This window comes from Morus notabilis, unplaced genomic scaffold, assembly GCF_000414095.1.
Source record: "Morus notabilis unplaced genomic scaffold, ASM41409v2 Scaffold114, whole genome shotgun sequence".
NCBI classification, from domain to species: domain Eukaryota; kingdom Viridiplantae; phylum Streptophyta; class Magnoliopsida; order Rosales; family Moraceae; genus Morus; species Morus notabilis.
Window position 1 is genome coordinate 350880 of NW_010359462.1, and position 15251 is coordinate 366130.

Sequence of the window (15251 nt, forward strand, 5' to 3'; positions counted from 1 at the left end):
ATGCAGGCTGGCCAAGTGGAGAAAGAGAGAGAAAAAAAATCTCACCTACCCCATTGTACTCTTGTCCACTTTCTTAAGTTTCCCTTTGAAACTGATAAAAATTATACTGACTATAAGAAAGTAACTTAGCAGACAGGAATTCATTTCCATTTCTGACGGTTCCTTTTTCTACTGCTTATTTACAGTTAAATGTTAAATCCTTGACTGCTTTGGATATCACATTAAATTCTTATTCATGTAATATCTTGAACTGTTTCCAGTCTTGAAATTAATTCTAGACTGAACAAATTCTAAATTTAACTTTCCTGCATTAATTCCCGGAAATGACATTGTTTCTGACGGTGTCAACTCCTGAGTTCACATTGTACCCTTCTACTATGGGTATTTATCTTCTGACTTTAACCTAGCTATCTGGCAATTAAGGATTCTCTCTTCTTTTAAAATGTCAATGCGTTTTTTTATACGCTGCTAACATCATGCTGTGTTTGGAGATTCTTGAAATTAAGATTCTCAAACTATACTTGTACTGAAAATTATTCTGCCTTAAAGTACGGCGAGAATTTATCGATCGAATTTACTCGATCGAAAACATGAACTTAACATGAATCTGCTACAGAATTTAGGAATACATATATTAATTCCATAAATCCTTCATTCACAATATAACATAATATTTTCTAGGAAAATCATTGGCTTAAATACATAAATTATATTATTTTCATTGCACCTATGAGGACAGTTTCTCTTTATATGCCCTAACTCCCTACAATGGTGGCACTTGGAACTGTAGGGTCCACTCTTCCCACTTCCCAAAGAGCTGCTACTACTGCTAGGTACTCCCCCACTACCTTCCCCCTGATCGTAGCTTCTTCTATTGTTTCTCTGGGGTCCTCCTGAAGTTCTGCCTGAGGTTTCCCTACTCTGGAGGAAAGCAATGTGCTCTTGTTCGACACAGTTGGTCGCTACAACCAAGTCACTGTAGACTTGATGCCTTAAGGCCACCAATGACTTCCGAATTACGCCTTTAAACCATCTTTCAAACTTGAGGCACTTTATGTGCTCAGACACAATCAGGGAAGGAGCAAAGCGAGACAACTCATTAAACTTAGCTTCGTATTCCCTTACTGATATATCCCCTTGCTGCAGGCCCATAAATTCTATGGTCTTCTCATCTCGGTAGCTCTGAGGAAAGAACTGCTCATTAAAGAACGCTTCAAATTGTTCCTAGGCCATCCCTCCAACATCATGCATTCGCCGAATCCGCTTCCACCAAGCACCATCCAGGCATTCAAACTTAAATGCTGCGAATTTCACCCAGTATTGTTCCGGTACCCCCGTGGTATTCAAATGTTTGGACACCGATTCAAACTAGTATTCAGCTTCTTAAGGTCCACCCAGTAAAGGCGGGAATTGAGCTACGCCTAAACTCATGAAAGTAGCTCTGTAACCTGTCCTCCGCAGGACGTTCATTTTGGGCTCTGGTAGCCATTCCTTGGAAGGTTGCGTACATCGCTTCCATAAACTGTTCGTTCGGCATTGCCGGCGGATTAGCGTTCCTACGGCGCGGTGGCATTCTCTTAACTGAAAGAAAATTAGACCATTTTAGTGGTTCCTGATGTCATTCATGTATGCATAATCCCAAACCCTAAGGTTCAAAACCTAAGGCTCTGATACCAAGTCTTGTCACGCCCCCAAATAGGGGTTAGTGATGTGGAGGCTTGTTTAGAAATTTAAACCTGTTTAAGAAAGTGATTAAAAAATATGCAAAAATTTAAATTTCAAATCCAAAACATCCAGGTATTTCCAAACAAGCCCCACTAATTATGAGAAATTTAGTTTCAAGAAAAGTGCTGGAATTTCCAACGAAACCAGTTTAAAACCTCGCCCTTGGTATCATGTCAGGAATTCCGACAGGTTTAGCATACAAGAATATAACCAAAAGTAAATGTTGACATCAACCACAGTCTAGCAATATTTGACTTTACAATCCATAATTTAGTACATGCCTTGAGGTAAAGGGGAAGGAAAATGTAAATCTTCACTTCTCGAAGACGGGTTCACCTCACCGGTAGTAGCTACCTAGTCTGCACTACTACTCGCGTCACCTGGAAGGATTTAATACATTTGAAACAAGAAAAGTGAGCGGAAGGCCCAATAGGATATAATTTTATAAAACATTGTAAATAAAGGTACCCACAATCCGAAGCATACACCCGGAACCGATCATCTTTTTTTTAGAAAAAGGAAATACTCACGTAGTAGTAGTAAAATATCTATATAATGAAAATATGTAGAGCCATAACACCACTGAGCACGAAGTAGACCGTACAGGTTTCAAGACCTGCCCCCAAGGACACGATTCCCATATCCCGATCTCTGTGGCCACCATGCGTTATATCATTTCTTAAAATATTTCATTTTAAGAAATGATACTCTTTAAAATCTCATTTCTAAAATCATTGGAAAACTTAATAGCATTATTCGTGCTATTTGCTTTAAAATTATTTTCTTTCAACATGTTTTGTTCTAAAACATTTTCATTGGCCAAAACCATTTAAAGTGAGGCTAACAAGGATATGGACAATAATATCCTACCTCTCAGATATCAAACTTGGGCTAGCCTTTCGTTCTCCTAGCCTACGCTTTCCTTAAAGCTTTAATACTTGACATTCTCCACTAGCTTTATCACAAAAGCAATATCTTAGGATGTATTTCTCATTCCTAAAACGAATTAAGCTTAATCATGTTTAATTGTTTCCTATTAGTGTGTCTTGACTCAAATCCAAGTTTCACAAACGATTTTATAATTCAGTTTGGGGGTTCTTTAAAAATTGAAATCCAATTCATGGGTTTGGTTTCCTATTTAATTTCAGCTTCGGCAGCATGCCGACATAAATAGAAAAAATGCCAAGCCTGCAATTCAAGTTCAATTTCAAAATAAATTCTTCAAAAATCATCAAAACCAGTTTCCAATCAATTGATCAAGTCCAATAACTGAAAACTCCCAAATTTAATTTAATTCTAACAACAATTGTTTAAATCCAAACCCTAACTCAAAATTATTCAAATCTAATCAAATTTTTAAATTCTCAAATCAATAACTCAATTTCAAGAATGAGTTTTTAAGAAATCTTTATCTCAAAGTGATTGAAGCTCGTTTCTCTCCATTTCTCTCATTTATGTTTTGTTTTTTGTTTGTTTGTGGGTCTCGGCCAGCAAACCAAGAGAGAGAGAGAGAGAGAGAGAAACGGTCAGAGAGAGAAGGCCGGAGAGAGAAACGGCTGGCAGGAGAGAGAGAGCCCGGAGAAAGACGGAAGTGGCCGGCGGTGGGAGAAAGAGAGAGAGAGAGATGCGGTGGGTGAAACCAGAGGAGAGAGAGAGAAAAGAAAAAGAAAGAAAGAAGGAAAGAGAGAGAGAGGTCTATAGCCATAGGAAGGAAAAGAAGGAAAGGAAAAAGAAGAAAAGAAAAAAAAAAGAAAAAGGAAAAAAAAAGGAAAAAAAAAAGGAAAAAGGGAAAAAAGGAAAAAGAAAAATGCATTAAAATTTAAGTGTATTTTCAAAAACTTTTGGGGTGAAATCATAAATATTAAAAATAATTTAAAGTTCCTTGATTAATTGTGAAAATTAAATTAGGCACACTAATAACTCACAATTTAGCATAATTAAACATGTTTAATTCTAGAGGGCGTCACACCATTCGTTGGTGCCAAGCTGATCACCAGCTGGTCGTCGGTGAATACAATATTTACTCGTAAACACAGTATCTACCTTAAATACGGTATTTACCAACCGCTAGCTCTAGCTGCCAGCCACTAGTCGTCGGCGCTGGCCATGGTGGACTTGACTAGAAAAAGGAAGAAGAAAGGTGAGAAGGAGATGGTATAAGGGTACTTTTAGATTTTTAATAATGTTAGAAACTTAAAATATTAAACTGTGGGGTAATTAGCACGGATAATCCCTAACCTCTTTAGTAGGTGACAGTTTGGTTTTTTTTTTTTTTTTAATTTTGGCAAAACATCCCTCAAATTCCATAATCATGTGCAATTTACACATTTCCGTTAACATCCAACAAATTCCTAGCAAAACATCCCACGCGACCCCTCACATGGCCTTATAATGCGGGGTACAATCGTAAAAGCATGTTGTTAGTCAAATTTGAGCTGAAATTATTCCTTGAAGCTTGCAACATTCTCTTATTCTCCGGAGCCTCGCGTCCCTCTCTCCAAGGAGTTGATGAGAGATCCTGTTGTTGTTTCCACTGGAAAAGTTAGTTTGTCTTCCATTTCACTTTCAGAACCTTTTTTTTTTCTTTTTTGTTTGGTTTTTTTGGAAAACTCGACAAAAGATTGGAAATTATTTGAAGTTTGGGCATGAATAAAAAATTCCTGCTTTTTTTTTTCTTTTTTATTTGGTTTTTTTTTGGAAAACTTGACAAAAGATCGGAAATTATTTGAAGTTTGGGCGTGAATAGAAAATTCGTGCTATGGAGGGCTGTGACAGCGGGGCTGCAATGGGGAGGGCCACGGCGAGGAGATCTGGTTCGCGAGGGGGCTTGAAGTGTGGTGACTTTACGACAAAGGGATTCCAAATCGCTGCAGTAATGGAGTTCTTTTAGTGGTGGCAGCAATTGGGGGGTGGGGTTGCTGCAAGTGGTGGTGAGGCTGTTCTGGAGGTTGTGTTTGGGGGAATCGTATTTTTTTTGGTGCTAGAGGTTTGTTTGTTTGTATTTGTTTTTGCTCTTTATACTCCATAAAATTTAAAAAATAATTAGTTTAAGGGTATTTTAGACTTTTCACAAAAGAAGAGTCACATGAGGAGTGCATTCCGTTAAAAACTTGACAGACGGAAAAGTGTAAATTGCACCTGAGTAAAGCATTTAGAGATTGTTTTGTCAAAATTAAAAAGAAAATGACTAAATTATCACCTACTAAATATATTAGAGACTATCTTTGCAAATTACCCTAAACTGCAGCTATAAACTACTTGTTTTAAAAAATTGTACCATAATTTACTAATTACCCTAGTAATTGTGTTATTTCACTCATTCTCTCAAAAAAAAAAAACAAAAAAAAAACAAAAAAAAAAACAACGCTGACTACACCTTGAGACAGGCACGTTTTTTTTAGCGTGATTGGGTTCTCTATTTCTCTTTTTTTTTTTTTTTTTTTTTTTTTTTTTTTTTTTTTTTTTTAATTGTGACATTCCAATCTAATCTCTTTTTCGCATTTATTTTTTCTCCATTCTACACGAGGACTCAACAAAAGAATCTGAATCCACATTCAAACTACACACCAAACTTCTAGCTTAAAGCTTAACCAATTATAAGTTTTTTACATCGTGGAGGCAGAGACAGCAAATATCATGCACGAGCTCAAAATACAATATAAGCTACGACACAAAGTATGCATCTTCGACAGACCCCTTTTCAAGTGTTGCTTTTGCTAATGTCTCATAATTTATAATAATTTGACACCAGAAACCTAATTACTATACACCAAATTGTTTTTCTCTACACGACATACGGCCAATGGCTATCATGTATTGAAAACAATGAGAAAAATGAGATGTTTTGATAGACAATAAATATTGGATAAACTCATCATATGGATTTAGTTTATGTTTCCATCTTGAGGAGAGTATTGAGGGATGTACTGTTGAATCGCTGCGCAAGGCCTCTGATCACGAGCACAATAACATCTCGGAGGTGTCTAGTTTGCACGAACAGATCTACCTCATTCTCGCTATCAACTACGATTTTAATCCGATGTTGATCATTCCGGAACAGCTCCACCTGAACATACGCATCATTTTTTATTTTCTGGATTACAGCGTTCAATTCAAAGTGAAAACTAGCATGGCCTTTATGCACTAAATTTAAAAGCCAGTGATTGATTCTATTTGACTTGAACATGGTTCTAAAATCCAGTCCAAGCTGTTTCTAGATTTGGTAATTTCTAAATAACGTCTACGATTAATGCAACACAACAAATAAATAAACAAATCAAGGACGTTGACCCTTTCCAAAACAGATACAATAAGTATAGGAATATGTGGCGTTTGCGCACAAACTTACATGAAATGGAGGTGTATAACTACCACGAACTTCTGTAGTGGGAAAAGAAGTCTTGGAACCTGGCTTCACAACCTTGACCCTTTTTCTATTGACTTCAAGAATTCTTCTCTCGAGACTGCTCACTACGGGAAACTGTAATATAGAGAATGAAACAAGTCGTTTGAATCATTTACCCTTTCAAATTATGACAACACCAAGAACAAATTAGAGAGAAGAATAATATCAAATAACAACCTTTTTGGGAGATCGGTCCTTGTCACACAATGCCTGTATCAAAAATCGTAAGATGTGAGCATGTTATAAAGTATTTCTTGTCTAGAATATTCCCAAAACAAATGTAGTATTTTTTTTTTAATAACAAAAACTTTATTGATTAAATAAATCAATTACAAATAGAGGATAAGGTTGATAGAATTATATTAATTATGTTAGTAATTAGTTATCAATATATAATTTGTGGTAAGTGGTTTGTTATTAGAAGGGGTTTGTTATGCTAGCTGTTAGTAGTATACAAGCATCATAAAGAGTCTAGGGGAGGTAGGCAGAATATTGAATGTTTGGGAGAGAGATAGACCTCGAAAGCCTATCAACCTTTGTAGTTTCTCTATTTTCTCTATTATTTCAGTTCCTATAAGTGGTATTAGACCATCGATTCTAGGGCAAGGCAGGAATAAAAAAAAATAATGATAATGGAAGGTTCAACAGAAACGGTGGATGTGGGAAAGAGGTCGACAAATATGGAGGAGAAGAAGAGGATTCTGGATATTTTGGATCGGCTACAGCAACGGCTTGGTGACCAGGGGATGACAGAGACGATGACGCCGCCTATCCCGGCACCGGAGGAGAAAGCGGCGACCAACCACGTTGGATTTTTTAAGTCAATAGGCCCCAAATGTACACCCATTCAATTCGTAGACCCGTTATAAATGGAATTTCAATTTTCATTTTTTTTATTCCTGGGATAAGAGTGAATGACCAAAATATCCTTTAAATGGGGAGGGAAAAACGACGGGTCACCTTAAAGAGAGGCAAAATTATGCCCGATCAGATCTTTCTTACTGGAAAGACCGGTTGGCAATTTTCTTACAGGGCACACCAGTAAGAACTTTCTGACCGGACTCAGGTTTCTTACCGCTCCCACCAGTCAGAACGGAAAGAAATGACAGACGTGAGTTTCTTTGATTTTGCAGATTACTCAACTCCGAAGAGGCCATGAAATAGCATGATTCTTGTTGGTTTTTCAAATAAAATACCAAACCACGATTACCCAGCATTCAAACAATGAAATAAGCATAAAAAATACGAGATTTGAGAGAATACCAGAGGTAGGGGCATTCTCCGGCGGTGAAAGGCGGCGCCGCCGGTGAACTTTGGCCGGCAACGTTTCCTCGTGACTGCCCAGCAAAGGAGGGGATTTAGCTAACCCTTTTCAAACGTTTTTTCTTTTAATTTGAGAGAAAAGGAGAAGGGCATTTAGGGAATACACATTTTTTCATTTAATGAGAGGTCTACTCATTGAAACTTTCTATTTTGGAGCCTACTCATTAAACACATTACACATTTTAAGCCTATTTTTCAAAAGGACCCCCGACGTTACGGACGTTGAGGTCGCGATCTTAGATTGCAGACTTGGCCACAATCCCAGATCTGGCCGTGAGGATGTCAGGGATTGGTCGAGCGAGCACGATGAGACTTCGGCGACGTGAGACGTCGGGAGATACCGCGGAAGGAGGCGGATCTGCCTAGAGAAGAGGCTAGGGTTTTCGGACTTGGAGATGCTGGCCGAAATCGTGTGGAACCGCGCAAGGGAGGGCAGATTGGACCACCACAGAGGGAGGTGGCTGTTCGCGAGGAGAACACACGCGACGAAGGGGTTGATCTCGACCAGAATCTACCCGATCGGTGACGAGATGAGCAGATCGGTGACGGTTGGGGCATAGGACGCCCAAATCCGCGCCGGGAAGTGCCGATCGGCGCCGGTTTTGGCCTAGACGGTACTCGGGGGTGGCAGAATTTAGGATTCGACCAGAATCCTTTAGATCCATGATCTGAAGCCCAAATTCGTTTGGATCCGCACCGTGGGGGCAGATCGGCAACTTTCTGGGGGTGGAGGAGGTCCGGCGACCTCGAAAGGCGGTGAGGCCGGTGATAGAGGGACTGGGTCTCGTGATTCCATTGTGGGCAGAGTCAAATTGGGCTTGGTTGGGGCCTAATACTGGCGTAATAGGGGCTGGCCCTCAATTTCATTTTCAGCAAGATTGGGGCGAAGACCAACGAGATTTGTGCCGGGTCGTCTAATTTTGGGCCAATTAGGGCTGGGTCTGTGTTTTCTGGTGCAATTTTTGACGCAGGTGGAGTGCTTTCAACCATGTTTTTTGCGCTGAACAATGGGTCTGTTGCGTTTTTCGCCCTTGATTTCATTCCCAAAGCATCCATTCCGCCAGTTGTCAATGCTGGAGTAGGCTCTTCAAGGATTATGACGCCCTTCGACATTCCAAGATGGGAAGGAAGGAGATGGCGTCATTCCACTGGGGTCACTTGACCACACCCAGGACAATGTGTCTTTTTGGGGGTTAGTGAGATTAGTTATCAAATATAATTTGCGGTTTGTTATCCTAAGCTGTTAGTAGTATGTATCATAAAGAGTCTATGGGAGGTACGCAGAATATTGAATGTTCGGCTAGAGCTTTGCTCTATTGGGAGAGAGAGAGAGATAGGCCTCTCGAAAGTCTATCAACTGTTATTTCTCTATTTTCTCTATTATTTCAATCAAAATCTATTGAGGTTCCTATCAAAGGAGGATTTATTTCAGTCAAATCTATATTATTTCAGTCAAAATCTATTGAGGTTCCTATCAAAGGAGGATTTATTTCAGTAAAAATCTATATTATTTCAGTCAAATCTATAAAGATTCCTATCAAAGGCATCCTCCCTGATGAAACAAATGCAAAAAGCACCAAAAACTTTAACTGTTATTTCTCTATTTTCTCTATTAAATCAGTCAAAATCTATAAAGATTCCTATCAAAGGTAGGAGCACCAAAAACTTAATGCTTATACATCCTTCCAATTCAATACGACGAATGAAAAGGGAAAACCCTTAAAACATTTGTCAGATGCAGCCCATAATGAAGCTGTGAATTTTACTAAAACAAATGTAGTATTTCAGATCATATTAATACCTCAAACTTCACAGATCCAAGGTCAAGCTTCTGCTTCACTTCTTTAAGAACATCAGGCTCTGTAGAAAATCAATGTCAACAAAAGTAAATGTGAATCAAACCTAGTACTCGGAAGTCTGAAATCATTGGTTGGACCAGAATTCCAAGATTAGAATCAAGTTAATTAGTAGAAACATCAACCTCGCAATTGCAAATATCATTTTAGCATTTTTTTTCCCTGTAGATTTGTGCCTTAAATCTGCAGGCGTACTAGACTGGCGTCAAAGCAGAAGAACATTGGATCAAGAGAACAAATCTTTCAAAGATTTTCTTTTTTCATTGATTGTATAAACTAGAAAGATGTCATTGGGAATTATTTTTTATTCGTTTGCTACTTTTAGTTCTCTTTTTCAGACTCAGGTTATCTCTGAGATTTTGTTTTTGTATTGTTTTGTGTTATGAGAACTCCTTATTCTCTTCATATGTACCCCGGTTTTCATAGTCAATTAATGAGGTTTTTGTTCTCATCAAAAAAACGTTTTACTTCTCGTTGCCTTCTTTCTGTTCTTTTACTATTTTGTTTTTTCGCGGTTTTCAAGGATACCTCATCCTCTTTCCTTTGTAAAGTTTTTTATTTATTTATTAAATAAAATAATAATAATAATAACAACAACAATAACAATAATAATATTAAACAACAACGATCTCAAAGTCCCCCACAATTTAAATGCAAATAGAAGATTTTAAATTACCAACTGCAATGGGATCTGTTGATGCAGAGACAGGTTGTCCCTCCACTCCATCCTCTCTAACAGGAGTATATATGGCTACCAGCCTGTACCCCACATCGTCAACAGTTGATTCATACATTCTCCCTAACTCTCCTGCAATAGAAAATTTCTACTTTAATATTGGAAAATGGAAAATCTAGATGATATTTTACAAGAAACAAATGTTATACAGGGTGAAATGCATAATCCTCGAAAGATATAAGGAGAGGAAAGACGAGATCTAGAACAAACAGGCAGTGGAATGAATGATTTATTGTTACAGATCTCATTGAAGACCTGATGGTTATTCTGACTTGTAAAGAATTTTGATTTTCTCAAATTTAATAACCTAAGTTTTTCAACTTCTAGAAGCAGATTTTGTCAACCAGCCGCCTCAAAATGAAAGTATAAATGGATTTGTTTTGTTATAGGCACTTGATCAGGATAGCAAGATATCTTGAACCTTCAAATAAACTCCTAGACTCGTCAAGAAAAAAGATTTGGCAAGAGGAGTTGCATTCAGGAATCTTCTAACCAGTAACCTCAAATTATTGTTCATGATATCAACAAAACCTAATTATCAGCAAGTGGCTATCTGCCCGTATTATATTCTTCATTTTTCGTCATATATGCATTGATTAATACAGAGCTATCAAAAGAAATTTATAGGAGATAATACTTACCATTGAATGACTGAGAGATGAGTGTTGTAAAAGAATTACGCTTTTTCTTTATTTTATTTTTGTTTCATTACTGTTTTAATAGTGAGGATATCTTATCCTCCTCTCTTTGTATTAGTCTTTTATTGATTTTTATCACTAAAATTGTTTTTTCTTATATAAAAAAAAAAAAAAAGAATTAGGCAAGGTTTTAACTTTACCTGGTATAGAGATAAGATCGGGACTTCCAACCATTGACCTAAGCCACTGAATTCTACTTTTTCCTTCTTTTCCTCCACTATAAACACCACGGATAGCATAAAGATTGGTATGGAAACCCCTACCCTCAATCTCCAGCTTGTCTATTCTAGGAATCCCTGATTAAAGATAACAATATAGATAAATACAAAAACTAAAGTTGGACGGGTGATCCCAAGTAAACATAGTAATTTTGTCAAACCAACCATTCAGGCAAAATAATTAAACAGCATAACTTAGTTAATCTACAATAAGAACTAACTCAACATCCAATAAATAATAATAAGAATAATAAAAATAACAACAACAATTTTAGAAATGCCACGACTATTTCCTGTATCCAAGCAGCGATGTCCCACCGATGAACGAAACGCAATTTCAAGTTTTTGTTTTTCTCAGACAGCACAAAAAAATTAGCTTGTTCAACTTATTGCAACCGGATACCCAAAAAAAAAAAATAATAATTACTGCACTAAAATAAAACCTGGCTGTATAAGTTCTGTTTCAGCAAACGCAGGTTCACTTGATCTTCCAAATACATCAGTCACAATGCATTCACATCTTAAACATCGTCCAATGTCTTCTAACCGCAGCTTGTAGGAGCACGAACGTTGTGCAGGTAATGGTTCAAAGGTTTTCTCATCTCCCACTTCTGATGAATAAAACCTGCAGTTCCCCCCGCGTCATCAGAAAAAATGCAACAATTGATACAAGGCAATACACTCGTAGTGAGTACTCAGTTATATACTAATATTTGCATCAGTTTAAAGCATTTTCCAAAATTAATAGGCAAAATCAATTTTGATTCTCAGATTAGTATATATACATATATATGGACATGCCACTTCCATTCCAATTAACCCATTTGTTTAAAGGCCACTACCCAGCCACGGTGATTTGGATACAGACCAACGTCACTACCGAATAAAGTGGCTGCAAAAATGAACCCGCATGCTTGCACTTGACCATGTAAGTAGACCGATGAAAAGAAAAAAATGTGCTTCCCCACACCAAAAGAAAATAAATTAATCATGCGCAAAGTGTGGCATAAACGCTTGACAAGGGAAATTTGGAACTAAACGGTTTATGACCCCTCTGATTGGTTCATTTCACTTCAATGATAACAACACAAAATCTATAATGCCTTGCAAAAATAGAACCAAAAACAGATTCTTACAATCTTGAGCATATAACACAGCATGGTACATACCATTGGTATCTAACATCTTTCTTATACTTGTTCCATAAAGACTGTTCGGTCTCGCTCTTTGGGATTACTTCAACAGCAGTTAGCACATCGCCTTCAATTGGCTTTCCAGTGAGAGCAAGCACCTCCACTTGTGGAAGCTCTGGTGGTAATGTCACATCGAAATTCAGATTAAAGTTCTTTCTTTTTTATTGGAAATCATTAAAATCCTATTTGAGCTTAAACACTCGCATCAAAAATATCAAAAAGAAAAAAAAAAGAAAAAGTACAAGTGACTTGAAATTTGTCCTTTTTCTAGATTTATGTCCAATCCAAATGGACGACGCCCCCGTTTGTTTCATAGGTTCAAATTACTATTCAAACCTTTTTACTACAATGTTTTCTCTTACAAAATTTAAATTTATGTTTAACTTTTTCTGTTCAAATCTACGAACCAAACGGGGGGGGGGGGGCGACCCCACTTGACATATGACCAAGATTTTTAGAAATAAAAAGCATATCAAGTAGACAAAGCTTCAGTATGACCAAACGGACTCCTTAGTCCTTACCTGGAAGAATGATATCAGTCGGCTCAGACAACCTGAGTTCTCCGACACGAGAATCTGAACGAACGGGTGTGTAGCTGTGAAATATTTTTAAGGAAGTTTATTAGAATATATACTTAAATCAGGTTAAAAGAAGATAGCAACAACCCATCATACACATTTACAAAATGATTTATAAATTGAGCAATAAGTGCTAAGCATAACACATCTTGCCTCAAGGAAAAAAATTCTTCAATGCACTTGAGGCTAGCACAATTGGTTGGATGCGTGGGTATGTAAGTGTATGATCCAACATTCAAGGTTCGAATACTGACGGTTTCATTTCTTCTTAAACAGTGGGAGCCATAGGCCCCACATATAAGGAAAAAAAAAGGCGGACCCCAGTGCCAAAGAGGCTCCCGTACTATGAAAAAAAAAATGGGGAAAGAGAAAAATCACACATGAAAAATATTTCCAACTTAGGCATTTCGCATGTCACATTATGCAAGCCATGAAAAATATTTCCAAGTTAGGCATTTCTCATGTCACATTATGCAAGCCCATTTTTGCATCATTTGTTAAAACTTTGACTTGTTTCAATTCCTATTTCTAGCATAGAGTTAGTGTTTACCTGTTTGATTTAATAGTTATAGAGTATTCTTATGTGCAATTTATTTTTTCATTTTTATTTGATTTTATTTTTTTGATAGAAAACTAAGAAATTTTCATTAACAAATGAAAACATCACAGAAGATCTGTGAAGTTTTCATTTGTTTATTTTCAATAAATAGATTAAGGCCCATTTTACATGGATTAACATATATACATATAATATAGATCGTGCATATCAGAGTAATGACGTAACTTCTTTTAAACGACCTTCTTAATGATTTAAAAGTATTTGCCTTAGGACTTAGGAGGCTTTCCTTGGTTTTGAATTAGCATTATTCTGGTAATTGTTATTTGATACTAGTTTTGAATGAAACCTGTAGCCCTACAAATAGAAGTATTAAGTGGATGCTGAAGCAACAATTTTGTTTGAAAAGCTTTATATACTTCTAAAGCATTATCAATTGTGTGCACTTCAAGGGGGGAAAAAAGGAAGAAGAATGTGAACTAGTTGCCAAAACTAAAAAAGAAAGAAAGAAAGAAAAGTACCCAAACAATAGACGACAGTTGTAGTCGTCATCAGTAACTTCATAAGTTCTAGAAGTGGCTCCATTAATAAGACTGATAGTTCCATCATTAGTTTCTCTGTACCAGCTAAACAGGCTCAGTCCCTCGTATCCACCAAAATATTCTCCTTCTCCAGAATAAATACCAGAAGACAACTCTAGAGCATGTACATTAGAAACTACAGGGAGAGCTGCCACATTATTACAGTATAATTTCAGTTGCTAAACAATGTTCAAAGACTAAAGTGTTGAACAAGATTAAAAAAAAAAACAGGAAATGCCTTGGAATGACTTTGGGCAAATAAACTGAAAAACAGGAAATGCCTTGGAATGACTTTGGGCAAATAAACTGATATACAGAGAAAATGAACGCATAATGATGGTATATAAATGCCAACAAAAAAATTATAGAAAAGAGTCTGTCCAATCAATGACTACAACCTTCTCAATTGCTTAAAAGGAAAAAATCATAAATGCATGCAAGAAAGTAACTATTGATCACAATCGTTATAAGGCAGTTCTAGTTAGGGCCGGCAATATGGGTCGCGACACGGCAACAGACTCAAAAACGACATGAATTTCGTGGGTTAGGGTTGAGAAAAAAGAGGTTCGGGTCAGAATTGGGTCGACCTGAAATTGACACGAAAAACACGGGTTAATTTCGGATTGGACCCGCCTAACCCGAACACGACACGAAACTCGTAAAAAACTAAAAAAATACATATATTTTTTATTACATATTTTTGATTTTATTATGAACTTGTGATATCATGATAGTTATACTCAAAATCTTATACAATTATTTGCTTAATTTCAATGAATGTTATTGTATTTTAGTGTGTCATAAATTTTAAGTTATTTCTAATATGTAAAAAACTAAATAAAAGTATACAATTTTCGTGTCAATTTCAGGTTCACGGGTCAATTTCGTGTCATGGGTCATTTTCGTGTCATGTCGTGTCAACCCGTAAAGTGGTCGTATCGTGTTCATGTTGCGGTTCTTAAAAAATTTCGTGTCACGGGTCGTGTTTGGGTTGCCTGTAAATTTGGAAAAAAACGATCAAAACACGACACGAACACGACACGTGGTACGAATTGCCACCCCTAGTTCCAGTGGTATGTCCTTACAGTACCAACTACCAATGGAATTAATGTTCTTAGTAAAACACAAGATTTCTACTTCATTATACCTGCCACAATTGGAGAGTTGCAAATTGCAACTAATGGCTTTCCACATGAGCCATCAGAACGAATGGGCAACCAATATAAAGCCAAATAAGCCCCGACATCTTCAAGTGATGGTGTATATGTTCTGCCACATTTGCATATTAGTTAAGCATTCATTTTAAACTAGTCAAAAATGCACTCTTCATGACTAATTTGAAACAATGGTTCAAAGAAAAAAGGAGGAAGAAAAAAGAAAGG

The 15251-nt window shown here is 36.9% G+C and overlaps 2 protein-coding genes across 3 annotated transcripts in view; both read right to left on the minus strand.

Moving 5' to 3' along the window:
- The window catches only part of LOC112090879, a 5432-nt gene extending 4280 nt beyond the window's left edge, over positions 1 to 1152 (minus strand). Inside the window, exon 1 of the mRNA XM_024163155.1 lies at positions 728 to 1152. Within this exon, the coding sequence (XP_024018923.1) occupies positions 728 to 1152 (425 nt within the window). The remainder of the gene's footprint in view (positions 1 to 727) is intronic.
- Positions 1153 to 5436: 4284 nt separating this feature from the next.
- Positions 5437 to 15251, minus strand: part of LOC21402679 (187-kDa microtubule-associated protein AIR9) — a 58129-nt gene continuing 48314 nt past the window's right edge. For both annotated transcript variants that reach the window (XM_024163169.1, XM_024163168.1), the window contains 11 exons: positions 15017 to 15138; positions 13810 to 14017; positions 12676 to 12749; positions 12131 to 12269; positions 11405 to 11586; positions 10884 to 11039; positions 9986 to 10117; positions 9255 to 9313; positions 6308 to 6340; positions 6074 to 6205; positions 5437 to 5791 (listed from right to left, as the gene is read on the minus strand). In XM_024163169.1, coding sequence (XP_024018937.1) covers positions 5615 to 5791; positions 6074 to 6205; positions 6308 to 6340; positions 9255 to 9313; positions 9986 to 10117; positions 10884 to 11039; positions 11405 to 11586; positions 12131 to 12269; positions 12676 to 12749; positions 13810 to 14017; positions 15017 to 15138 — 1414 coding nt within the window. In that variant the 3' untranslated portion in view covers positions 5437 to 5614. The remainder of the gene's footprint in view (positions 5792 to 6073; positions 6206 to 6307; positions 6341 to 9254; positions 9314 to 9985; positions 10118 to 10883; positions 11040 to 11404; positions 11587 to 12130; positions 12270 to 12675; positions 12750 to 13809; positions 14018 to 15016; positions 15139 to 15251) is intronic.